The sequence below is a fragment of the Cygnus atratus genome, chromosome 5, assembly GCF_013377495.2.
Source record: "Cygnus atratus isolate AKBS03 ecotype Queensland, Australia chromosome 5, CAtr_DNAZoo_HiC_assembly, whole genome shotgun sequence".
Taxonomy (NCBI): Eukaryota; Metazoa; Chordata; class Aves; order Anseriformes; family Anatidae; genus Cygnus; species Cygnus atratus.
Window position 1 is genome coordinate 9,974,862 of NC_066366.1, and position 27,047 is coordinate 10,001,908.

The 27,047-nt window shown below is 42.8% G+C and overlaps 1 protein-coding gene across 1 annotated transcript; it reads left to right on the forward strand.

Annotated features, from left to right (window-relative positions):
* Positions 1-14,088: 14,088 nt before the first annotated feature.
* Positions 14,089-15,434, forward strand: FANCF (FA complementation group F). Its single transcript, XM_035550162.2, has one exon. The coding sequence runs from the start codon at positions 14,133-14,135 to the stop codon at positions 15,150-15,152; it is 1,020 nt and encodes a 339-aa protein (XP_035406055.1). The 5' UTR covers positions 14,089-14,132; the 3' UTR covers positions 15,153-15,434.
* Positions 15,435-27,047: the final 11,613 nt, after the last annotated feature.

Below are 27,047 nucleotides of genomic sequence, written 5' to 3' on the forward strand. Positions count from 1 at the left end.
ATCTGAGATAGCGGTGCATTAGCCAAAGTAGCAGGTTAGGCAGACAAAACACGTTTATCTGCACACTGTATATCTGTAGTACAATTTACTTTGAACCAATGTAGCGTGTATAACTTGAGCCTTATGTGTTTAGTATGAAGCCTAAGTACACATCTTGAATTCATTCCCCTGTGAAAATTTTGTCAAGACTGTAAAAGAAAAGGACTTGGAAACCAGGAAAAACAAAATACTGTTAGAAAAGATGATATCTTCCACCAGAGGAACAAACAACGAAATAATAAACAACGGTCTCCTTAAGCAAAAGGAGAAAAACATCTTTTGGTTCTAAGCCTACTGTCTGAGAAACCATTGCATCCTACCAGGCCGTCTCTACACTTCCAATTCTTCCTCTTTTGTAGTTCTTCCCACACCAGCCACAGAAAATAATTTTCAACCAGGCCATTTATTGCAACCCTCTCAACAGGAGAGAGACAAGACCTTTTCTTCTTTTCTGAGCCCTTTGAATTGATCAGGTTAGCAAAGAGCAGTTCAAACCAGTGAACAATCACTAAAAGTATAAAGGGAGGTTAATTTTTTTCCAACAGAAGGCTGGAAAGTGTCTTACTTGAAGTCGAACCTCCCAAACAAATGCTTTGCTTAGAACAAAAATTTTTGGGGGGTAAAGGTAACCATACATCCTCAATGGTACTATACAATTAGAATGCTTTTAGAAAATATTTCAGTTTTTAAATGTTATAAATAATTTCATTTTAAATCGTCATTTAAAAACTAGGTAAGAAAATTAAACAAGATTGTTTTCCTTTTGAAACTAATATTTTTATTTATCCCAAGTCATTTCATTTAATAACTTAATTCAGTAAAAAAATTTAACCCCTCAAATTACTGTTTAACTACCCAAGTAAACAGAAGCAAATTTAATTTTGAGATTAAAAATCTACTTAGATTTCTCCCACAGAAATGTTCTGGGCTATTCTTTCAGATGAATCATTTCTATACTACAGCTTGTAGCATCTGTCCATTAGGAATGAAGTATTTAGGTGAGTTACACACAGAGTATACACCATAAATATAATTCCTGTCTAAAGCTTCAATCCTGAATATCTTCTGGGTGCACGGGATGCTTTTGTTAGACGAATGAGGATCCCTAGGCTAGACACAAGAATTTCTATTTACACACAAATTTTTGAGAGATTTAAAGACCCCTAGGCATCTGGTTCCCATTGACTTGCTATTGCATCCAGGTACGTGACTCCCTTAGGTGTTTTTGAACCGTCAATCGTAGGCAAGTTAGGTCTAGAAGACTAGCTCTGAACTGTCCCTTTTCTAAATACTGCTAAATCCATAGATCCAACTTTTCCTAAAAATAAAAAGGAACTGATTCCAGCCCTTAAGGGTCATAAGTTGTTAGTTAACAGAACTTCTTTTCTGAACAATTGATGAGCATCATCTTTTCACAGAAATAGAGACACAAATAATAATACTCCATTGTGTTATTTTCTCTGTGCAGGGTGCACAACTCCAATAGATTTATTAGAGAGTAATTATTGGAGGAGTTTCAAATGTATTTCTCTAAAACAAAGGAGGCTATTGTAACATTAAGAAATATGAAGACGCTTGCAGCAGTGGTTTCAACTGAAAATAGTGTTTCCATTAGAAGTAATTGAACTAATATGAATTTGATTATTTCCAGGTTTAATACGGTTACATTTTTTTATTTAAAAAAAAAGGGGGGGGGGGGGGAAGGGGGGATCTTTAATGAAGCAGACCTTTCATTTAGACCTTTATCTTAATTCCATGAATTCAACTTCACCCATCACCTTCATGCCATCCACAGCTGTGAACCACAATGATTTTTTTTCTGATGGCTTTTAGATTTATGCAAATATCCTATCTGCTACCATCTCAACTCTGTGCTTTTTTGTTTGTTTGTTTGTTCATTTTTCCCATTGCTCTTATTTTCTGTAAGTATAATTCATTGTTTTAACACTGATAATTTCCTGTCTTATTCAGGTAGCCAGCAGCAATATTTCAGGTTCAGCTATGAACTAGCATATTCTAATAAATATATTATGTGTATTGTGATGCTTTTTGGTTATCTAGCCCTTAACTTTGGTTTAGCATCGGACTAGGAACAAACTCATAACCAAAAGAATATGAAATTAATATAAAAAATACAAGTCATCACTGTTGTGGAGTACTGTAACACCAGATGAAAATATTTGGGTTTCCTGGCATTTCTACTAGTTAAGTACCAGTATTTTCACAGAATCATAGAATGGACTGGGTTGAAAAGGACCTTAAAGACCATCTAGTTTCAACCCGCCTGCTCTGGGTAAGGTTGCCAACCACTAGAGCAGGCTGCCCAGAGCCGCATCCAGCCTGGCCTTGAATGCCTCCAGGGATGGTGCATCCACAACATCTCTGGACAACCTCTGCCAGTGGTGCCTCACCACCCTCACAGTGAAAAACTTTCTCCTCATTTCCAACCTAAATGTTCCGTCTTAGTTTAAAGTCATTCCCCCTTGTCCTATCGCTACCAACACAAGTAAACGGGCGTTCCCCCTCCTGTTTATAGGCTCCCTTCAAGTACTGGAATGCCGCAATGAGGTCTCCCTGGAGCCTTCTCTTCTGCAAGCTAAACAAGCCCAGTTCCCTCCACCTTTCTGCATACGAGAGGTGCTCCAGCCCTCTGATCATCTTAGTGGCCCTCCTCCGGACCCGTTCCATGAGCTCCACATCCTTCTTGTGCTGGGGGCCTCAGGCCTGCATGCAGTACTCGAAGTGGGGTCTCACGAGGGCAGAGCAGAGGGGTACAATCACCTCCCTCTCCCTGCTGGCCACCCCTTTTTTAATGCAGCCCAGGACATAGTTGGCCTTCCAAGCTGCAAGCGCTCACTGTCGGCTCATGTCCAGTTTCTCGTCCATCAGGACCCCCCAAGTTCTTCTCTGCATGGCTGCTCTAAACTTCTTCTTCTCCCATTCTATATAAATACCCGGGATTGCTCCAGCCCAAGTGCAACACCTTGCACTTGGCCTTGTTGAACCTCATTAGGTTCTCATGGGCCCACTTCTCCAGCCTGTCCAGGTCCCTCTGGATGGTGTCCCTTCTCTCTCTTGTATCGACTACACTGCTCAGCTTGGTGTCATCTGCAAACTTGCTGAGGGTGCACTCAATTCCATTGTCTGTGTCGTTGATAAAGATGTTAAAGAGCACCAGACCCAAGACAGACCCCTGAGGGACGCCACTTGTGACCAGCCTCCAGCCAGACATAGAACCGTTGACCACAACCCTTTGGCTGCCACCAGCCAACCAGTTCTTTATCCACCTAACAGTCCATCCTTCAAATCCATACCTCTCCAATTTAGAGAGAAGAATGTGGTGAGGGACCATATCAAAGGCTTTGCTCAAATCCAGGTAGATGATATCCATCGCCCTTCCTTTGTCCACCGATGCTTTCACTCCATCACAGAAGGCCACCAGATTGGTTAGGCAAGATCTGCCTTTGGTGAAGCCGTGCTGGCTGTCTCAAATCACCTCTCTATCTCGTGCAAGCCTTAACATGTCTTCCAGGAGGATCTGCTCCATGATCTTCCCAGGCACAAACGTGAGGCTCACCGGCCTGTAGTTCCCCGGGTCTTCCTTTCTCCCTTTCTTAAAAATGGGAGTAATGTTTCCCTTTTTCCAGTCACCGGGGACTTCACCCGACAGCCATGATTTTTCAAACATGATGGAGAGTGGGTCAGCAACCACATCAGCCATCTCTCTCAGCACCCTGGTATGTATACCATCTGGCCCCATGGACTTCTAGACATCCAATTTCATCAGGCTATCCCAGACTTGTTCCACTGTCACAGTGGGATGGAATCCACTCCTCTCACCCTCTCCTTGAGGTTCAGGGTCCTGACAGACATAGAAAACTTGACCAACAGGGTAGACTAAGGCAAGCACTTATTGAGTACCTCAGCTTTTTCCATGTCTGAGGAAGCCAGTTCTCCCGTCTTGTTTATCAGATGGAGAACACTCTCCTTGGCCTGTCTTCTCCTGCCTATGTATCTGTAGAACCCCTTCTTGTTATTCTTCACATCCTTGGCCAAGTTCAGCTCCATCTGTGCCTTGGCTTTCCTGATCCCGTTTCTGCACATCCATTTTCTGCAACGTGTGGGAAAAACTTGGTCTTACAAGAAGACCTTTAGGTTAAAAACTCTGGAGCCAGGAACGAAGTTCAAGTCTGCCCTTTCTGCAGAAGATATCGACATCAGGACAATAGGGCATTTATGGTAGTGGTTTCTGTGATCCTACAGGCTTACCATCAGGAAGGTCTGGACTAAACCAGTCAGAAGCATTTCACAGAGAGGTACATAACTCATTATTAACAAGTGGCCCTCAAGAGAAACTGGAATTGTTTTACTGTATAAATGAACCTATAAGAAGCTGTATTGGTTTTAATGATTTGCGTTCGGAGTATGCTAGATATAAAGATAACAGAAACCAGTATTCCATTCTATTTCTTCAAATAAACAACCAACCTTTATACTTTTCTTAAATAGAAAGAAAAGGCCTGTCAAAGTTTTGGATTAACACCTGATTTTTTTTTTTTTTTTTTTTTTGTCATGGTATGTTCTTCTTGACATACTGAAATGGAGAAAAGTAAAATCTTTGAATCATTAAAGAGATTAACATATAGCCCCCCCCAACCCAGAACATTCGCTTAAATAATGCTTCTTACTATCCCACTCTCCCACATTTGCTTAACAGTGAAAAGGATGTTAATATGGAAAATTGAATTTCTCTGTAAATATTAACCAACGAACTTAGCAAAGACTGAAAAAAATGTATATGTTCTGTGGTTTCCATTTCCTTGGCTTTATTGTTTTTATGTAAATTCTCCCAGGACATTTCAGGTTATATGTCTGGAAACCCCAGCCATCCAGCAGAGGAAAGGTTGAGAGAATAATGAGAAATGTGCTGGAAGAATTCACATAAAAGCTTTGGAGACATGAAAATGGAAAGAACAGATACTTAAAAGCCATACTGCTCAAAAAAAAGAAATGTCTATCCAGCACGTGCATGTGTGTGTGTTAATGTATCTACCTCCGTGTACACAGCGGCAGGTACTATTCTTAAAGATACTGTACAGAGCTATGAAGGAGCAATATTAGTGCATCTGGTTATTTACAATGTTCTCAGGATATTAGGCAATGCAAGTGAAAAAATCAAAGTGACATGTTATTAGAACCTAGGTATACATAAAAAAATAGCTCTACACATAGTTGTCTTGCACTGAATTTTATATATATATATATATCTAAGAGAAAAATATAACCAATTCCAACGTGAAAGTGTGTTTATAAGATCTCCCTGTACTCTTGTGAATGACAGCAATTTAACTGTCATGGAAACACACAATATACGGATAGGAAAGAATTTCTTTTACATCCTATTCTTAAGTGCATGGACTTCTGTTCCAACACTATTAAAGACATTTCATTGTTAAATGTGAAGCCTAGTAATACACTAGACTTAGCTTAGCCCTCATATGCTTGACTTCATACAAGCACCACAGTATTTTATATCCAAGTTACAAACCCTTAGCTATAGACAGTGACGTTTGCCACAAGCTTTATAGAGCTATTATTTTCAAGGGATTCCAGTAAGATGCCCTCTGAAACAGATACCTCCTTAAGATACTTCTTAGCACATACCCTAAAAGATACTGGGGGGAAGTGGTGGGTACCATGAAGGAAGGGGCTCAGACTGCCTCAAAGGCTGAGTATGTACAACTGATCCTATAAGAAAAGTAGTTAACATAAGTAATTAAGATCTTTCATAGCTTCAAGGAAAAGAAGCCTGGAAAAAGGCAAGTAGAGAAACATTCTAATCAATACACATCAAATCCCCGGCCACAACACACAGCAAATGAAAGTACTCTTTAAGTTTTCACAAACAATGGCAAATGATCAAAGCACATGGCTTAACACCTTAACATTCATTAGCTAATCAATGTTAAATGACTGCATGCATGCTCTCATTCCACTGCAAATGCAAGTTAAAATGCTTTAGCTCAAACAACCTTAGGCAAAACCAGTCATAACTAATACACACTTTGGGCATTTGGTTTAGGATTACACAAGTGGTTACTTAATGTGGCTCCTCTGGTGAGAGGGAGCTTCTTAAGTCTGCAACTGCTTCACCACTTCTGATTATTCACAATTAAAAAACCGTGGCACAGCTTGCCATGTAATTCTACTTTTTTTTTTCTTTATTTTTTTTTCTCCAGAATACTTAAGAGCAATACACAAGCTTATTAGCCTGTTCAGGTCCCTCTGGATGGCATCTGTTCCCTCTCTTGTATCGACTACACTGCTCAGCTTGGTGTCATCTGCAAACTTGCTGAGGGTGCACTCAATTCCGTCGTCTATGTCGTTGATAAAGATGTTAAAGAGCACCGGACCCAAGACAGACCCCTGAGGGACGCCACTTGTGACCAGCCTCCACCCAGACATAGAACTGTTGACCACAACCCTTTGGCTGCCACCAGCCAACCAGTTCTTTATCCACCTAACAGTCCATCCTTCAAATCCATACCTCTCCAATTTAGAGAGAAGAATGTGGTGAGGGACCATATCAAAGGCTTTGCTCAAATCCAGGTAGATGATATCCACTGCCCTTCCTTTGTCCACCGACGCCATCACTCCATCATAGAAGGCCAGCAGATTGGTTAGGCAAGATCTGCCTTTGGTGAAGCCGTGCTGGCTGTCTCAAATCACCTCTCTATCTTGTGCATGTCTTAACATAGTCCTTCCAAAGCTTCTGAGGCTCACACTGATCTATAAATTCGTAGGTTCAATACTTTTCTGATGTGATTTAATCACACACTCATTCTGTTCTCATTTCAAAAGCACATCACGGCTTTGCTATTTTTTGGGATTGGAGAGATGACATTTTGACATAACATTTCAAAGGATTTCACCAGAAGTTGGGAAAGGGGTGACATGTTCTGCCAGGTACAGGCTTAACTAAAACCTCAATTTTACATAAAATGTGTAGTACAAATAGTAAGATATTTTACAAGAATGGTCTGTGAGTTCACAATCATCAGCATACACAAGTCACTATGTAATGACTGGTGGCTACTATGCAATTTGATGCAGGTAAATTGCCCTCCCCACAGTTTTTTTTTTTTTTTTTTTGGTTCTTGGTTTGTTTTCTTTTCTTTCCTTTTTTTTTTTTTTTAAGAAAAAAATGTTAATACAAGAAACATATTACATGATCATACATCTTGCTCAATTTACTCAATGACTTTTGTATTATGAAATAATATATGTAAGGAAAAACCATTTTGGAGTTTTCTATTGCTAAGCATACTGAGTAAACAGAATGCCTTTCCCTTTTATTTTTAGGAGGGACAGTATAATCTTGTTATAGCCAATACGACTTCTGAGAGGAAGGTAAATAGAACAATGGACTGCAGACCTCTGGCTTGCTTGACCAATTTTGCTTCAAAACTGGTATTTCCTGCCAGAATGCATTTTGTTGGCTCCTTAACCAGAATAAAGAAACTCACTAGTTTCACAAAAATTTCATACAAATCTTTTACTTGACTTCTCAGCTTCAACAAAACAGTACAGTAATTCATACAAAATACAGGGCTTGTGAAACTGTTTTGCAGTGTTTCATGGAAAAGTGGGTTTGTGTTCAAGGAGCTGTGGAAATGACTACCCTGATTCTGCATCAGGCATTTTTCATACTTGCTCAACCACCGTTTTGGCTGTGCATCTTATCAATCAAAAGCTGTAACACAGATACATTTACCACAGCCTAACACAACAGTAGATAAAAATTCTCAAAGATGCTATTCTTATTTTAACACTAATTTTACACATTAAAGTGAAGAATAGACATTATAAAAAAAAAAAAAAAAGAAAAAAAAAAGCCCAACCTATCCCCTGTTCACACTATCATAGCTACCTGGGAGAAGCATCTACCAGAAGAGTTAAACAGTCTGATGTGCTGCAATTTTAAGTCTGTCCTCTGGCCTACCATACAAAATATGCTTTTTTTCCACCAGTTTCTCTCTCTTTTTTTTTTTAATCAGAAAAAACAGCCACATGACTTTTCAGCCTGAGAAATGAAGTGGTAATTTTTCAGATGAGGTGACAAATGCTGGTTACATGCTTCCCCAGTCTCCTTAAAAGAAAGCCTCATGTACTCACATGTGTAGTCTGTACAGTCTCCCTTAAAATATCCACATGGCTTTCATTTGTCAGACAAAATAAGGAGACCATACAGTTTATCCTACGTGAAACACACAGCTAAACACATCCTAAAACAATGTAAGAGATTTCTACAATCATCAATGGCCGAAGCAAACTGATCTTACGTGATCACAAACACTTGTATGAAGCCCAGAAGCAGACCTTCAATTTTTCTTCAAAAAGAAATCAAGCTAAGCAGGAATACACCACACAAAGCTCTCTGAAAATCCACTCAAGACTCTATCCCCACATTTATGTGCTCCTACTACATCCCCTGACATCCTAACCCAGTATTTCTCATTCCTTTCATAGAATCATTATGGTTGGAAAAGACCTCCAAGCTCACCTGGTCCAACCATCACCCTACCACCAATGTCACCCACTAAACCCTGTCCCTAAGCACCACATCCAACCTTTCCTTAAACACCCCGAGGGATGGTGACTCCACCACCTTCCTGGGCAACCTGTCCCAATGCCTGACTGCTCTTTTTGAGAAGAAATGTCTCCTAATTTCCAACCGGAACCTCCCCTGGCGCAACTTGAGGCTGTTCCCTCTAGTCCTATCACTAGTTAGAATCACAGAATCTCCCGAGTTGGAAGGGACCCAAAAGGATCATCGAGTCAACTCCTGGCACCGCACAGGTCTGTCCAAAAGTTTAGACCATGTGACTAAGTGCACAGTCCAAACACTTCTTAAACTCCAACAGGTTTGGTGCAGTGACTGCTTCACTGGGGAGCCTGTTCCAGTGTGTGACAACCCTCTCAGTGAAGAACCTCTTCCTGATGTCCAGCCTAAACCTTCCCTGCCTCAGCCTAACACCATTCCCACGGGTCCTGTCACTGGTGACTAAAGAGAATAGGTCAGCGCCTTCCCCTCCACTCCCCCTCGTGAGGAAGCTGTAGGCCGCGATGAGGTCCCCCCTCAGCCTCCTCTTCTCCAGGCTGAACAGGCCCAGTGACCTCAGCCGCTCCTCACACGTCTTCCCCTCTAGGCCCTTCACCATCTTCGTCGCCCTTCTCTGGACACTCTCCAACAGTTTAATGTCCTTTTTGTACTGTGGTGCCCAGAACTGCACACAGTACTCGAGGTGAGGCCGCACCAGCACAGAGTAGAGCCGGACAACCACTTCCCTCGACCGACTAGCTATGCCATGCTTGATGCACCCCAGGATACGGTTGGTCCTCCTGGCTGCCAGGGCACACTGCTGGCTCATGTTCAACTTGCTGTCAACCACAACCCCCAGATCCCTCTCTGTGGGGCTGCTCTCCAGCGTCTCGTCACCCAGTCTGTACGTATAGCCAGGGTTGCCCCATCCCAGGTGCAGGACCCAGCACTTGCTCTTATTAAACTTCATGTGGTTGGTGATTGCTCAGCTCTCCAATCTGTCCAGATCTCTCTGCAAGGCCTTTCCACCCTCATCCGAGTCCACAACTCCCCCAAGTTTAGTGTCATCAACAAGTCTGCTCAAAGTCTTCTAGTCCTACATCCAAATCATTTATAAAAACATTGAAGAGGACTGGCCCTAAAATGGAGCCTTGAGGGATCCCACTAGAGACCATCCGCCAGCCAGATGCGGCCCCATTTACCACAACCCTTTGAGCCCTGCCCGTCAGCCAATTGCTCACCCATCGCATGATGTTTTTGTTTAGCTGTATGCTGGACATTTTGTCCAGTAGGATCCTATGGGAAACCGTGTCAAAAGCTTTGCTGAAGTCCAAAAAGATCACATCAGCTGGTTTCCCTTGATCGACTAGATAGGTGATCTTATCGGGAGGAAAAAAAAAAAAATCAAGTTAGTCAAACAGGACCTACCCATTGTGAACCCATGTTGGCTGGGACCAATGACTGCATTGTCCCCCAGGTACGCTTCAATAACTTCAAGGATAATCTTCTCCATAATTTTACCAGGCACTGACATGAGACTGACAGGCCTGTAATTGCCAGGGTCAGCTATCTGTGAGAAGAGGCCGACCCCCAGCTCCCCACAACTTCCTTTCAGGTAGCTGTAGAGAGCAAGGTCTCCCCTGAGCCTCCTCTTCTCCAGACTAAACAACGCCAGTTCCCTCAGCCATTCCTCACAGGACTTGTGCTCCAGGCCCTTCACCAGCTTCGCTGCCCTTCTCTGGGCACGCTCCAGAGCCTCCATGTCCTTCTTGTACTGAGGGGTCCAAAACTGAACACAGTACTCGAGGTGCGGCCACACCAGAGCAGAGTGCAGGGGGGCAATCACCTCCCTGGTCCTGTTGGCTATGCTATTCCTGACAAAAGCCAGGATGCCGTTGGCCTTCTTAGCCACTTGAGCACGCTGTCAGCTCACGTTCAGGCAAGCATTGACCAGCACCCCAAGATCTTTTTCCTCTGCACAGCTTTTGAGCCACTCTACCCCAAGCCTGTAGCGTTGCATAGGGTTATTGTGACCAAAGTCACAATAACTTTACTGATATCATCTCTTTGCCTTACACTGCACATCCTGTCTTACACTGCTTACTTTTGTAAGTGCCTCCTTGCTCTTCCACTCCTCTTCCTCTTATAGGAACCCAACTCAGCACTACTGTATAAACAATTCAAAGTAATACCTGCAAAACTGCTCAGCAATACTATTGAGTTACAACAGACAACATAAATTGATAGAAAATAACTACAGAAGTAACAAGAGCTGATACTGAATAATTCTGCTGGTACAATGAAAAGCCCTAAGACTACTCAAGCTATTACTCTACTAGAGCTAAAACAGAAAAGTGAAGGTACTAGCACTTAAAAATACAAGGAAATAATTAACCTGTGAGAAAGAAACCAAGTTTATTCAATTTAATTTGATTACTAGATGGCAACAGCATCAGCAGATCAATAGGCTCCATGCTTGCAGTGGAACAACTCAAAACACACTCTGTGAGTGGCCAGGCATTCTCTCTCTCCCTCCCTCCCCCTTGTTCCCCCTCTTCCTCCCTCTCCCTCTCTTCCCCCCCCCCCCCCCCCCGTTCTTTCTTCCCTTCCCTTCCTTTTTCTTTTTTTTCAAAAAAAGAAAGTAGCAGAAAGGGATTTCCTTCAACAGTAAGTGTAGAACAAGAATGACTATTTTAGAGACTACTGTTGTGTTGTCATGTAACCATTTACCATACGAATCATAACTGTCTCAGCATTACCTCGTTCATTTTGTTTGTTCCTTAAATTCATCTTCTAATGTTATCTTATGCACAATGCTGTTACTTCTTTGGATTAGTCTTTATATTTTTTATTATATACATTAACTGTGCCCCATCGTGACTCAAGACTCCAAATGCAGCTGCAATACCTAGAAATACATAAACATCTTTTTTCACAACCTTTTTATTATAGAGATGTCAGTCTGTATCCCACTGTTGAAAAAAATACTGATATTTAGACTTTTTATCCTAATTTGAGACAGAACCAAGAGTTGAAATATTTAGAGTTTTTCATACAGCAGCAATTCTATTTTTCAGGCAGCTCTACAGAGACCTACTTACTGTATGTAACTAGAGCTTGTGTGCTCCATCCTTCCTTTTATTTTCATTAGCTTCTAATATGCTTTGGAATAGACAGACATGGTAGATGACAGGAAAGTATAAACTAACTAACAACAGAAGCAATAATTCTATTGTCAATGCAACACCTTAGCATATCTTATGTTTATTACTCTAGAAATAATCAACAGAAAGCTTAAAAGATTTTTCAGTAGGAAAACATCTCATTTAGAAAGAGAAGAGATACAGTTAATTATAGTGTATTCATAGATACTGAGAGATACCATTCTCCTTCAACAACAATAGCCATAAGATTTCACTCAGTAATTCTTGTACTAGGCCCTTAACTTACAGGTGAACTCCGTCCTTTCCTAAATAGACAACTGAAATAATAGGATAAGGGCACTCAGGTGTGAAAGGGTACGTGTTTTCATGAGAGTACTTAAGATAGAAGGTTCCTAAACCGCTATCCTTGAACAGTCTAGGAAAAGGTTTCAGTAGCAAAGGGTAGTACCCATGCTTCTGTTTAGATTGTTTCTATTTTTCGGTTGATTTATTTTGGAAGCATTATGTTATTAAAGCTGGTTTTCAATGACTAGAAGTTGTCTTTAGGATTGGGGTTTGTAACCAGGGAACAATTGATTTGTGTTAGAAAACCCAAAGAAAGCTATAGAATGGCTTAGATTCTAAGGGATCTTTGAGATCATTTAGCTCTAACTTTTCTGACAGAGGTGGGGATGCTACACACTAGATCAGGTTGACCAAGGCCCTATCTATTTTGGCCTTGAATGTTTTCAGGGATAAGGCATCCACAACTTTTCTTGGTAACCTCTTCCATTGCCTTACTACCCTTACAGTGAAGAATTTCTGCCTAAATGTCTAGACTAAATATATTCTCTTTTAATTTAAAACCATTCCTCCTTGTCCTATCATTATCTACCCTAGCAAATAGTCCTTCTCCACCTTCTTGATAAGCCCCCTTTGAGTAATGAAAGGCCGCAGTGGGGCCTTTACAGGGCCTTCTCTTCTCCGGGCTGAACAGCCCCAGTTCTCTCGGCCTTTCTCCATAGGAGAGGTGTTCCAGCCTTCTGGTCACCTTTGTGGCCCTCCTCTGGACTTGCTCTCGCAGGTCCTCATCTTTCTTGTGCTGGGGGCCCCAAACCTGGTTGTAGTACTCTAGGCAGGGCCTCACAAGGGCAGAGTAGAGGGGGAATATATTCAGCACTAGGGTGTAGGGAAGAACAGAAAATCAAACAGGGCATCTACTTAAGAAGAGCATTATTCTTTGTCCTTGAGGTTTGGGTTCTGCTACTGTTTCCAGACAAATTCCATGTGCCCATGAGGAGCGCCCCAAACTGTAGGCCTGCAGCCTCCCCAGCCCTCAGGAGCTGCCAGGGCCCCACGGAAGGTGCTGGAAGCAGGCCAGGCCTGGTCCTGCTGCGCTGTGAGGCAGTGCTGTGTGTACAGCCCTCAAAGGCACGAAGACGGAGGGAAACGTGCTGTTCTCCGTGAGGTGCTCTTCAGGACACGGGCACGAAGGAAGTCCCTCTGAGCTGCTGATCCCACAAGTATGCCAGTTTGCGCTGTTTTTTTTTTTTTTGTGCGCTGTGGAAAAATGGCCTTCAGCTCCTGCTGGCACAGGAGGGAAGGGAAGGGATGGGAAGGAGGGCCTTTCTCCTATCGCTGAGTGTGGGGAGCGGTTATGGCATGTTTACGCCATGGTTTGTGTGAGGTGTTGGTCAGGTTGCCCCCAGGGGAGATGCCTGTGAGGGAACCTTCCCGAATTTTTGGGGGTTGAGAGGATGGGATGGCAGCTCATGGCTCCCTCAGCACCAAGAGGACTCTGTCTGAGACACAGACATGGTGCTTTGGGAAGGGTGGCCAGTTGGGGCATGACTGACAGGACGTAGGCTGTAAGTGGTGAGGCACCGTGGGGTGCAGGTGAGCTGGGTTCGGCTGTGGGCTGCCTTCAGAGCAGGGCTGGGAGCCAGCCCCAACAGGGACAACATGCCTGCCCTCTGGCCACATGGCCACCCTTCGGGCATGCGGCCGCTCCAAGAGATGCCAAATACCCCCACACAGGGTGCCTGTGAATAGCTTTAGTTTCTTTACATTGTGTATAGGAGCTACGAGTGCGTTTTATTTATTTTTTAACGTCTAAATTGACTCGTCGTGGACTGTGGTAAAGCCCCCCACTCGCCCCGTGCTGAGGGTTTTCCTCCCGTAATGGCCGCGGTGCCCGCCCCGTTCCTCTTTAAGGGGAAGGCAGCGGATTGACGCCCGACTCGGCCAATGGCGTCCCTAACCCCCCTCCCTCGCCGCCTTGGATCGGCTCCGGTCTCCGGCGGGAGGCGGGGCTGGGGCGCGGCGGCGGGCTCGGCGGCAGCGGGGGTATGGAGGCGGTGCTGGGGCAGGTGGCGCAGCTACCGGCGCTGCTGGCCGTGTGCAGCTCCGCGCTGGTGCGTGCCTGGGACCCGCCGACCCTGGAGCGGGCCCTGGACTGGGGCCGCTACTTCCAGCATCTCCACGACCGCCTCCGCGCCCGGCCCCGGCTCCGCCACGCCGTGGGGCAGCGGCTGCGGCGGGCCCAGCCGGGCGCTCCGCTCGCCTTCGGGCAGCTGGGGCGCTGCGCAGAGCTGCTGGGCCTGGCGCTGCTGGAGAACCGTGCCCTGCCGCCCGCCGCCTGTCGCCGCCTCCTCCAGCGCCTGCTGCAGCCCCCCGCCGCCCGGCCCAGCCGCCTGGCGCTGCTGGCCCGCAGGAAGGCCGCCTCCCGCCTGCTGGAGCCGCTCCGCAGCTCCCCGCCGCCGCCGTCCTTCGGGGGCCCGGAGCCGCGGCTGGCCGCCGAAGCGGGGCTGCTGCTGGGCCGCCTGCGGGACGAGCCCCCGGGGGAGCCCCGCTGGCTCGGAGGGGTCCTGCAGCAGCTGCCCCAGCCCAGAGCCTTCCGGGTGGTGGCGGCAGCGCTGTTGCTGTTGCGGCAGGGGGGAGGCCCCCGGCAGGAGGAGGAAGCAGGGGCTGACCCTCTGCTTTCCTGGCTGCTGGAGGACGCGGAGAGGTTTGCTGCCTTCTGTCAGCAGCTCCCGGGCTCTCTTCTTGCTTCGTTAGCTGCTCACTATTCGCAAATAAGCAAACGTTATTTGGACCTCTTGAGTGACTGGGGAAGCTGCTTGCTGTATGACCCCTTGCAGGGACAGTGGGTTAAAAGCTGCCCCGATGAGGGTGAACTGTCCTGGGAGGAGCTGAGGGAGCGCTTCAGCTGCCTGTGTAAGGGACCTGTGCCGCTCAGGGGACAGACCCAAGCTGCTCTCAAACTCCTGAAGGGACGGGATGGAGACTTTCAAGTCCGTGGCCTAAGTGTGTGGACTGACTTACTGTTGGAAGTACAGGAAGATTTGAGGAAACGAGCAGAGCACTGATGCGTGAACACAAAAGCAACACAAAAAACTTTTGAAATTCGGCAATTCTGATTAACTCTGTATTTGATACGAAAGGCAGGAGCACTATATGTTGATCTGGGTTGGAAACAAATATTGATGGGACTAATGATAACACTGTTTATGATTGTATGTTAAGCCTGCCAGGAAGGCCTGGTGCTTCTTCGTAATTGCACTGCTGATTCTCCTGCTCACCAGCAGGAAATGGTTTTCTTTTCAGTGCTTACTTCTCAGCTAATAAAATGTATGTTTGCCAACAAAAAACTGAGTTACTTTTTTTTCAAGTATTACAGTTCAAATGTGTTTTGGTCATGGTAGTCCTGTTTCTTTTCTTGCTGGAGGCTCACCAGATGTTAAAAGGGGAAGGTGGAGTTTAAAACCTGAAAACCACAAACTCATGGTTAATTCAGTAGTAGTGGACTTCGTGAGGCTGTCCTGGTGGCTTTTTTTTTTTTTGTGCTTCTAGGTCCTGCGTATGACAGCCTCTGGGTGTAAGTGAAGGTGAGAGAAAGCTAACTGGAAAGCTCGTTGAAGCGTCCTCAAACTAGCAAGCTTTATTAGCTACCATACTATGTGCTAATATGCAAATCATGTCCAAGGAAAACCTCAGTAAAATATAGGATGCTCTGTTCCTGTGTTGTTCTTCCCTTTTCCATAGTCTGTTACATTAAATGTTTTTTGGTTTCCTTTTGCACAGTAAAAATGAGTGGGACAACAAACTTTGTTAATTAGATGAAAAAAAATCTTATGTTTAATCACATTCTGTGGACAGAACTTGGTTACGTAATGAAGAAATGACCAGATCACCATTGTTTAAACCAAGTATTGCAGAAGTAACGAAATCTTGCGCACTAAGGTCTATAAGCTAGTGTTATCAGCGCAAACAATGCGAAATGAGAATGCTCCATGAAGATGGGGAAGGGAACGCAAATACCACAAAAAGAGGTCTTTGCTAGTCTTCTGTGTGGAGTACCTGACAAAGAGTTGGTGTAGCCAGTGTTCCTATAGGTCCAGGATGAGTTGCAACACCTGTCTGTCTTCTGTTGCTGAAGTCCCTTTAGGAAGAGTTAGGTGCTTTACTTCTGCTTAAAAGATTTAAAAAGAAAAATAAACTAATTGATTGAAACTAATTAGTGTAATATTCTGTGCTAGAGTGTACAAATAATATGTAAAACTATGGCAGGTATTTCTGTGCCACAAGGCAAAACAGGAGCAAGGAGGGATCTCGTGATTTTGGAATGGAAGCACACAGCACCAGGAGATGAATGTGGTTGAGTTGGGAAGAGGGAGTAAGTAATGCCTCTTGTAACTTGTATGGAAATAAAGAAATACATAACAAGTCCTTATCCTTCCCCCTCCCTCAAAGCATGAGTGCTACTCAATGGTAACACTTCAAGAAGTTAGAAGGACACACCGGTCTTCTATCAGATGTATGACTGTTTTCTTTGGCTTCCTTGCTACAGCATGTCAGAGAGGCAGCAAGGTTGTGGAGATCTGCAGATGAACGTACAGCAGCTGCGGCAGTCACCGTTTGGCTCTTAATTGGGGCTGTTCTGGTGCTTGTGGTGGTGGTCAGTCTCAAAAGAGCGTGGTGTCAGGGGATCTCAGGGCTGAGTCAGTGTTTCTGTGGTTGTGAAAGGAATATGAACGCTGTCTATAAGCATTTAAAACTGCTTAGAGTATAAAGTATGAAGTTTGAACTTAGGTTGTCTAGCCACAGGTCCCTGTGTTATATAGTTCTGGCATTTGGTGTGGAAACTCTGCACTTGAGCATACTCTTAACGCTTTTAACAGGCATAGGGTATTTTGTCTGTTAAAATACTTCTTGCTATCAGAGGTTCCTGATGAATGATATACCGGAAGATGCTAGTCAGTTGTTCCCTCCTGCCCTGCTACATGTGAAGTATGAATATCAAATGTTGCGGTAACATAACAAATGTAACATTACAGCGACAAACCTTACCAGTGCTCCTTTTGGCTTGGCGATCTAATGGGAAACGTTGGGTATAAGCTCCTGGAATTCCCTCTTTTATTGAAGGATAGATGGTCCTACCCATTGCAAGATAGATTGTTCCCAGGTACCTGAGCCTCTGACAGATTTCAATGAGACTGACATCTTGCTTTTGCTCATCAAGATAGATGTTTCTTAATCTCTTCAGCATGTTGGCAATGAGTTAAGACAGCTTTTAACTATTAAGCAGCTTTTAACTACTAGGATAAATCTGATGCTTGTAGGGAGTTTGTACTTGCACTATTTCAGCTCTTGCTCTTGGAACAACTTAAGCTTTCTTTTGCAAAATGCAATTGGTAAAGGCAGATGTCTTCCAAGTAATTCAGCGTTGCACCTCTTCCTAGCTAAGCGCACCTACTGCAGTAGCTAGGAAGTAGTGGTAATGGGTGCTTCAGTGTGATCCTATTGAGAAAATAACTAACCGGGGAGGGGAAGGCAAGGGAATTGAGAAATAAAAACACGGAAACTGGCAGTATCGCTTTGATTTGTGTCTCTGTGGGCCGTTGTAGATCATAGCTTATTTCTACTCCTGTCCTTTCAGGAAACATGAACAGTAAAAGGTAGGCTAGCCAGAGGCAGGCAGAAGCACCTGGTTGTAGTAATCTCAGAAAAATGTTCCAATCTGTCCCAAATACATTATAAAGAGGTGCCAGATCCACGATTACCGAATTCCAAAATACATATGGCACTTATTGAAATAAATGCACCAGTTCACATCCCCTATTGTTTCAGCATGCTTGTTGCATTTGCCAGGTAGCCATGCGGCAAATGACCAAATGTTTTGGAGCTCCTTTTTTAATAAAAGTATAAACAGGAGAGGAAAAAAACATGATGTTTGTAATCTTCCCCTTCCATATATTTGCAGCTCGTTTTGGCCTGCTGAGGCTTGCAGCCCAAAACTTGTAAACTCTTCACCTAAACAATGTGAACTGTCATGGGAGGTAAGATATTAGAAATGACAGACAACAACCTTTTCCCCAACATGTCCTTTCCATTATCTACTAAAAGACAAACCTCTCTAGTATATTCTATATTAAAATGAGAAGAAACTGTTGAAGAAAATGAGCTAGGTATCAGGAGTTCTTTCTCTTATATTCCTGTTTTAGAAGATGGGTAAGAATTGTGACACCTTGCTTTTTATCACGGTTCAGGAGGATTTTAAGAGCAAGACAGATACTTTGCTACAGCAGATATATTTTTTAAATGTATTTAAGGAGAAGCTTTACCCTTGGTCAGACAGTACCATAACTCTCCAGGAGTGAGGTAATAGGATGCAACTGGTTACTAAACTGCTTTTTTTCTTAATTGTGAAATGGATTTTATCTGGTAATAACCATCTTAAGCAAACTCAAGGAAAAACAAATTACGTGTTTTTTCTAGTAATTCGTTGTATACAGCTGGTTACGGGAATATAGATTAATGGTGTAGAATAAATTGTTCACTTAGGAAAATATACAGGAAGACTGGTACCATTCACGTCAATATGAGCTTCATTGACTCAATAAGGTGTTAAATTCCAAATCTGTGGTTCTAATGTGAAGTGCAATTATACAGTAAAATGAATTTGTTTTGCATGTGAGGCCTCTTTGCACATCCCCGACTATGAGAATAACAATCTAATGTTGCTGTTCATCAGCAACAAGGAAAATGGATTTCTTCCCTGTAAGGGAACATTTTGGGGGTCAGGGTGCATTAGAAATACTGTAGTAACTTGGTTATATGGTAATAGTCATTTTAGATATTAACTAGAAAGCTGAAGTTAATGTATGGCAAACTTTAGTTTTGCTCTTTCTGAGAAATGGGAAATGTAAAGTTAAATTCTATCTTTTATTAACGGTTTGACCCATTGCAGATTGTGACTAAGTATGTAAAATACAGTGGAGAGGCACCACTAGGATGGCAGTCATACACTTCAGTATCTTATTTAGTTTGGGCAAAGCAAGAGAAAAAATAAATTTAAAACATTTTAAGAAGCTGAGGAGGAAAGGCAGAAAACTGTTCCGTTGTGAAGCCCCTGGAGCAATGGTGAATTTCCCCTTGACCAAAATGGAGTGGCTTTGCCTCCACTGGGTACAGCATGGAGTCTGAACATCATGATAAAAAAAAATGCAGTCACAAGGCACTTGATTTGCTGTTGGCTGCTCTGCTAAAGCACTCAGCATCTGCCTTCCCTAATGACTGCTGCGGATCGTTTAACAGGCACGAGTATTATGGTAGAGAAGGAGGAAAAAGCGCGTGCACGTGCAGGGTTGGAGGCAGCATTTATTTAAACGGGGTTTGCTCTTTCAGAAATGGGAGCAAAAGAGCAGTATCCTATCTGCTCTGGTATAAAATAGACTTGAATAATGACACGTGTGGTCTGAAAAAATAGCTTATCAGTGAGATGATATAAATCGTTTGCGCTAGCTGTTTGTTCTTGGTGTTGTATCCCTCTCATGAGGAATTAAACCGTATTTTGACTAAACGCATCAGTTTCAATTAGTTCTGTGCCTGCGTCGAAGTTAATCTTCAGAGATAATCAACAACCTAGAGACAATTGCATGTTGTTCTCCCTTACCTATATATCTTAAAACCTGTCAGCAAAAACATTAGTAGCGATGAGCTAGAGCAGAGGTGACTGCCTGGTTGAGATGTGTTCTATCGCTTTCAAGTGTAGCAGCACAGGATTTGAAGCTCGTTAATATATGTACCGCAATACTGAAGTCAGTCATGTGCCTACACGCTTTGAATTCCTTGTGTGCCGTTACTTAGAGTTACTGAGGTGGCTTTCCAGGTTTAATTGTATTCCAACGGCTTTTTGTTGTCAGCTTTTCTCTTTCACAGCCAGAGATCTCGGTCCATAGGTCTTCAGAGTGGACGGCATTTTGCTTAGTATTTTGAATCCTGTCAGATACCACGGAGGGGGGCAGCAGAGCCTCTCTGCACAGATGGGCTTGTACTTGTGATCCAAAAGGAGATGCAAAGCGTGTGGGCCACTTGTAGTGGCAGAAAATATGCAGGGAGCAAATCCCCACCCTTGCACTGCCCAGGCAGAAGTTTCCAGTTGGAAAAAAATGATTGCGAGTCTATTTTGACTTTGCAAGTCTGATTTTACCAACTCTAATTGAATGTAGGATCAGGTAATGATATAAGCTGTATCCCTTAACTGTCTCTGTTCACAGACCTGTTTTATTAATAATATCAGGTATTCAGCTCTTAAATTCCTTTTCTATTACATGATAAATTCCTTTAGTATTATGTGATCAATTTACTGTAACCCTTAACTAGGACACTTTACCAGAAATGATAGCAGTATGTGCTGAACAGAATAATGCAATCAAGTTCTGAATTTAGTCTTGAAATACCTTCCTATTATATTTCTCCCTCGAGAAGGAAGTCCAGAATGAATGCTCAGACGTGTACTATTCATAGTGTGTAGCTCGCAAAGAGGCTAATCCCAGCGTCTGATAAAGCATTATTTAAGTTTCTGGCAGTCGTTATGAGTTTTAAATCCCACCACAAAGATTCAATCTGAATGCTTTTCTGAGGATGGTTTCTGGGAATGAAATGGTATGAACTGCTTTTACCTGCATATATATATCACCGTTCTTCTTACGGTGTGTTGGACTTTCTGGCTATCTGAACAGGAAATGGTGACCGTGGTCACATTTCTGTACGTAGTGCTTTGCTCAACGTAAAGCTAGCAATGGAAGCAAATGGTTATGTGCTTTCTATTGTGTATGATAAAAATTCCACCCATGGAAATAAGGCAGTAATCCAAGACTAATTGGCATATGATCCCATTGTCAGTAACGTGCACAGAGAAATACTTGATTTTTAATGCTGAATAACCAGAAAAATTGCGTGGTTTTATTTGTTCTCTCCTAGGAGATGGTGAATTGTCTTGAAATACCATCAAGCTGAAACATAAATGTGACCTCTACTTCCAATATGTATGAGCAGTAAAGTCATTAATATTTTCTTATTAATGTAAATGAGCTAGGTAAGAACAATTGATTTCTTCTAGGAATTAATTGGACATGATCAGTCCCCAAAACAAGCGCGGCAACATGGTCATTCATCTGCTGCTTGATGTTGCAATACGCTAAGCTTGCCATTTCAGCTAGCAAAAGATGCTGTGCCGTGGGGAAAAGGCTTTGAATCATTATGCTATTGACAGTAAATTGTGTACTGCCTTCTCTCAGCCTCATCACTCTTCATGTGGAAGTTGCTGAGTTCGATTGTTTGTTTCAGTATTTGCCTTGTAAAGAGTATCTCTCTTCAAGCTTGCATTTCTTCTTTGTAATAAAAATAAGGTGTAAGGAAAGATGAATTTGATGGTAAGAGGGAGTCAGCCGCCAAGTCTGGCCCAAGCTTTCAAAAAGAAGAAAGCAGGTGAAGTTTTTTTTCCTACCTACAGAATACAGCAGCAGTGCTCGTGTCCTTCCTACCAAAGCAGTTGTTCTGTCCTAGATGGGTTGATGTGCTCGTGAGAACAGGCATAGTGTTGATTTGATTTGGAAACTTCGGTGGGGTTGGAGAAAATGCTTTCTTCTTCAAACTAGGAGTCTCAAAACCTACACAGGAAACTTTAGGTCTTGGAAGTAAGAAAATGCTATGAGTTCATCAATGTGTAGATCTTAGGCTTGCTCTTGAGTAAGATGCTTTTGCTGAATGCTACCACTGAAACAATCTGACCTATCGTGTCTGTTTCATGTTGGTGTGAATGCTGAATTTGTCTCTTGCTGTCTTAGGAACTATGTTTTCTTGTTTACAATTTTGCTTTCCCTGAAATGCAAAAAGCACCTTAGACTTCATAAATGTGCACAACAACCTGCTCAGGTTGAAAGATAATACACACTAAGGAAAAGACCATAGTGAAGAAAATGGTTTCTAAAATGTGAGGCTAGAATTTCTTACTGTTACTGGAGTAGTCAAGTAAAATACTCTTGTTTTTTAAATTCATTTATAGTATTTACTGCATGAACCAAAATGTGACAAGAAAAAAAAAATCAAATGATACACTAAACTTTCAGTAACCTAACAAAGCACAGATGAGATCTAGCAGCAGGAAGTGAAAGTTTGAAACAGTGAAGTTCAGTTTTCTGTAATGGTAAGATTCTCAATTTATTGGCATATTTTATCAACACCTTGTGTCTTTCATTGCTTGCCTACGATCTTTTGCAGAGTCAGTTTCTTCCTCAAGTATGGTGGTTTTCTATTTGAACCAACAGTTTCTAAACTAAAAGTAGGACAGAGTGAAACCCTGTCGCCTTTGTTGGGGGGGAAAATGTAAGGATTACAAAAACTGCATGAGAGGCCAAGAAAAGCCTCAGCTGAGTATATTGGTTGTTGGTGTAACTCTGGGTCCTCTGCATCTTCCTGAAGTAGGGTTTGCAAAGATGGGGCTGTTCACACGTGTTAAATCACTGAGTTTTGTATTGAATTTGCTGTGAACAGCAGTACCATTGGGTGCAAATCGCTGTCCTCATGGCTCCTCGCTCCAAGTTTATCCAACCTGTGCTTTTTATGACTTGACAAAAACCTGATTGATCTGCACTGCAGAACGTCTCGCCCAAGTCCTGATAGGCACTGTGCTGGTTCTTGGTGCTCACCGCCACCCGCCACCCACGGACATTCTGCGTCCTGCTGGTTGTCACACCTTGTCACACTCCTCCTCTTGGAGCGGTGCATGTGGCTCACAGTGCCTACAGCTGCGGTTGTGACATTTTTGTAGACATGGTTGTTTGAGAATTTTGGAGTCCACCCAGTGAAAGTGAGAAAATGAGTTCTGTCTAGATCATGCTTAATACAGCTTTCTTTTCAATGCAATTAGATTTTTGTTTCTGAATTTTACTGAGCAAGATCGAGCAGAAATTATTGTGTGAAATATACTAGGCAGAATCACCAGCAAAGCAGGAAAAAATTCTGTACTTGTGAATGACTGCACCAACGTGTAGGGCAGGGGTTCCTGTGGTTTAGAGAAAAAAAAAAAAAAAAGAAAAAAAAAGTGAAAAAAGATTGTTTCTGTTCAGTAAGTGAGCAAAGCTACATAAGCTGTAACTCTGGTAACATGAAACTCAGATCCTCACACATTGCATCAAAGTGAAATTATCTGGAACTTTGTCCTATGACATGGTGTATGACATGTTTTGTACCTGTTCAATCTGAGAAAAGGAAAAATGGCACAAACTCTTCTTGTCTGTAGTCTCAGTAATGTGAAAACCATGTGTCACTGACATAGCCAGTTGAAGACCATAGGTGGATGCCTGAAATAAATTGCAAATGACTAATGAGCAATTTACAGAAGGTGCATTATGCAAACATACATGGACATGCTCTGCTAGTCGGTGGACATAGGGTTGAATCTGGAATTGCTGCAGTACCTGAAGCTGGCCGTGAGCACGCACTGTGCGCTAATTACAACAGGAAAACCCCAGACCCTGTGCACTGCTCTGACAAATTGCTCCCAGTGGTATCCAAGCTATTTCGCTGTTGTCATTACAGCCTCTAGTAAAGGCAGGATATTTGAAAAGAGTATGGTCTCTGCAATCTATTAAAGATATTATTTCCCTATTTATAGTCCAGTTCCATGAATAGAAAGTTCCAACAGAAGAACATTTGCTGTAGAAATTTTGGAATATGGAGCTTTTAAAGGTGGTTGTTTAGTTCATTGGCCAGGTATTTAGGAAAAAGCAATTAAAGCCACCTTGCTCATTAACCTTTCAGTTCCTCATACAGCACTCGAAGCTCAAGGAAGTGATTGCATTTTGATTTGTAACGCTTCAGTGAACTGGACCTCGACTTGTGTGTGTGTATTGTGTTGAAGCGCAGCCTCTAAACACTTGCACGTTTTTGTCCTTCCATGGTTTAACATGACGGTCTTCTAAATTGTTGTAGCTCATGGAATCCAATAGTCCTTTGCCATGTGCTTTGTTGAGTCCTTTATACCTTGGCAGAGCAAATGTGAAATACCAGAAATATTTGGTACAAAGCAGTAGCATGGTCATTGCTAATTCTCAGTAGGTGAGAAGACTGAAGAAATTGTAAGCAGGAGAAAATCAAGACAATGATTTACATTGTGTTTTGATTTTGCATTATAATTTGGAAGAAATGAGAGCACAAATGTTGTCTGAGTCGTTCATTAGTCTGCCTGTAGTCCTTTTATAAGGTACGTGAAGGGACAAAACTGTATCCTATGCAGTTGATCTGACCAATGGGTTAGCTGAAACTTTTTTTTTTTTTAAACAACATACGAGTTAGCAGAGGAGCTGGTCTTTGGAGTGTTTTGATTCTCCAACTAATTAGAACTAGCATGTGTTGGTGGGGACAAAGTCCCTATGTTAATCTTTCATTTTCTTCCAATAACAATTAAAAATAATAGATAAAAAAAACACACAGGTGGAAGATTTTTGCTGTCTTCTAGTCACAGAAAAATAATGCAGATGCTGGATGAAGCTTTTTGCTCCTTTAGTTTTGATGAAGGCATACACAAATAAACCTCAAGTACAAAGCCTCTTAAAATGCCAAGGGTTTTCATCTTCTTGGCAACTGTGACACGCAGTCATAACACCTGATGAATCCCTGTCACTACAGAAGCTTCAGGCATGGTGTCATTTAGGGCTTTATGATGAAGATCGCGACTTCAGGGGATGGTGAACACCGCACGTGTACTCGAGGTTAAAAGTTCGGCTACTGATTAAGGTCTGGAAGGAACTGTTTTCCACCAAGATTAGAAGAGACCTTTGGTTTTCATTTTTCTTTGTATTTAGCTTCATGACATTTTGCGAAGTGAATTCTCGCTGCAGAGGCAGGAAATGTTGGTTCTTTTTGTCTCCCCTTCGCTGCCTGTTGTCTGCAATAACGTAGCTTATTCAGAACCACAGTGGTTTGGTCCAACTAAAGCAAGTGGGCTGAAGGAGGGACTTAATGACATGTAATGGCGAAAATAGTATTTTCATATTCTTATATAAATCGCTGTGCTGTTCGATACATTTGGAATACCATTCTACTAAATTGCGCTCTGTAGACCTGCCTGTACTTCTAAACTTGCCAATTTTTTCTTAGGAATTAACAACGTAACGCTAATTGCCAAATTACGTGTCTGGATTTGTGGTTTAAATGTGGGGGGGAACAAACCACGCACTTATTTTAAAGTTCAGACAGAACTTGTATCTTTTAATGCAATTCCATTCTCCAAATGAAATGAGCCTCAGCACTAAAGAAGGAGAAGCACAGAAATGAAAGGGCTTGTTCAGCGGGGTATGGCAAGTTTGTGGCAGCTGCTTGATGCAGCTAGCAGTGTTCCTGGTCTCAACACAAATCTGGCCTTGTTTAATTATGGGGTGAAGGAGTTTTGGGTGTTTCACGGTGATTCTAGGGCCATTTTTTTAGAAAAAAAAGCAAGTAGCCATTTAATGTTACTGACAAAACTGTTCATTGCATGCACTGTTGTAAACTTCACCTTGGCCAATTTTTTATTCCTTTGGCACTCCTTCGATAAGAAGTAATTAACTTCATGTGTAGCAAATGGAAAATAGTAGCTTTTCCACCATGATGAAATGTTGAAATCTGAATGATGAAGCCTTTAGAATTAGTGCCACATTGCTGCAGTGAAGTGGGAGAGCGACCTGCCCTGCAGGAACAGGGAAAAGCAATAAGGTTCGTGTCCCATCTGTCAGGAAGGTGTAGGAGACATTTCTTGTTACATAATGGCTGTCCCATTCCTTGAAATATTGTGGGGATTAGAAAATACCTTGCATAATTTATGTACACCACCTCTCTTCCAGAACCATACATTACAGTTCCCACAGACAGATTACTCTGACATTCTGAGCCATATGTATGGTTTATGCAGGTAACATAATACTTTCAAATTATATGTGCTGTGAGCCAATAAAATTAGTATGGGGGTACTTATGCAATAGCTTCGTAACAGCTAAACAAACAAAGGTTTTTAAAATACATCTCTCCTAATTTTTCATTGGGCCAGTCATTGACTTGTATTTTTTTCCCCTTAGCTTTCGTAATGAAACACAGCATTAGAAACCAACTGGTACTAGCAGAAATGCCAGTGCTCTCAGGCATATATGAAACTGCATTCTTTTATGTCTTGTACTCAGATGTGAATTTCTGAGATTCAAGGGCGATTCTCAGCTGATCTGATTTAGGATTGCTGCAGAACCATGGCAGGTTACACCTGCTTAGCATCAGGCTGTTTCAGAGTGAGACAAGATGCTGCTGCTGGATACACTTACTGAGAGGGCACTTTACTATTCCATCCGTTTTTATTTTTGTATTGGCAGCCTGTGTTATTTTTCCACGTACCTTCACTGGTTCACTTCCAAAGCAATTACCAGGGCATTTCATTACACTAATGCTTTATTTCTTGGGGGGGCTTTTCTTTTTTTTTGTGTGTCCTGCTGGTACAAAATCACTGGCACTGTTTGACTTCTGGAAAGTGTGTTCCCACGACCTGTAAATCCACCCAAGGGTCTGTGAAAGGGGGCAAGAGGACTGTGTCCGTGGTACTGGGATTGTCTGCTGCCAACCCCGCAGAGCTGGGGCCAGGATCGGGTACAGGTACGCTCAGCTCTGATGTGTTTTGGGTTCGCTGCATGGTGCTGGCCTTCAGCTCCGCTTCCAGCTGGGTCAGGCTGAGCTTCTGCAGGCTTGTCAGCATTACTAATGTGAAAAGAGAAAAAAAAAAAAAAAAAAAAAAGTGGCCTGGCTTTCCCCTTCTTAGGAGGGGGCCAAGTGTTTGTGTGGTCGTGTTGCATGGGCGAGAGGCCCTGCTAGTCCAGCACATGTTAGGTTTGACTTGAATTATTTCCCGTTCTGGTGCACCTTATAGCTTGAGACTGTGCGCTAGAGCAAAGGCGGAAGAT

Bases quoted from the DNA above. Each gene is read 5' to 3' on its own strand.
- FANCF (XM_035550162.2), top strand. From the start codon at position 14,133: ATGGAGGCGGTGCTGGGGCAGGTGGCGCAGCTACCGGCGCTGCTGGCC.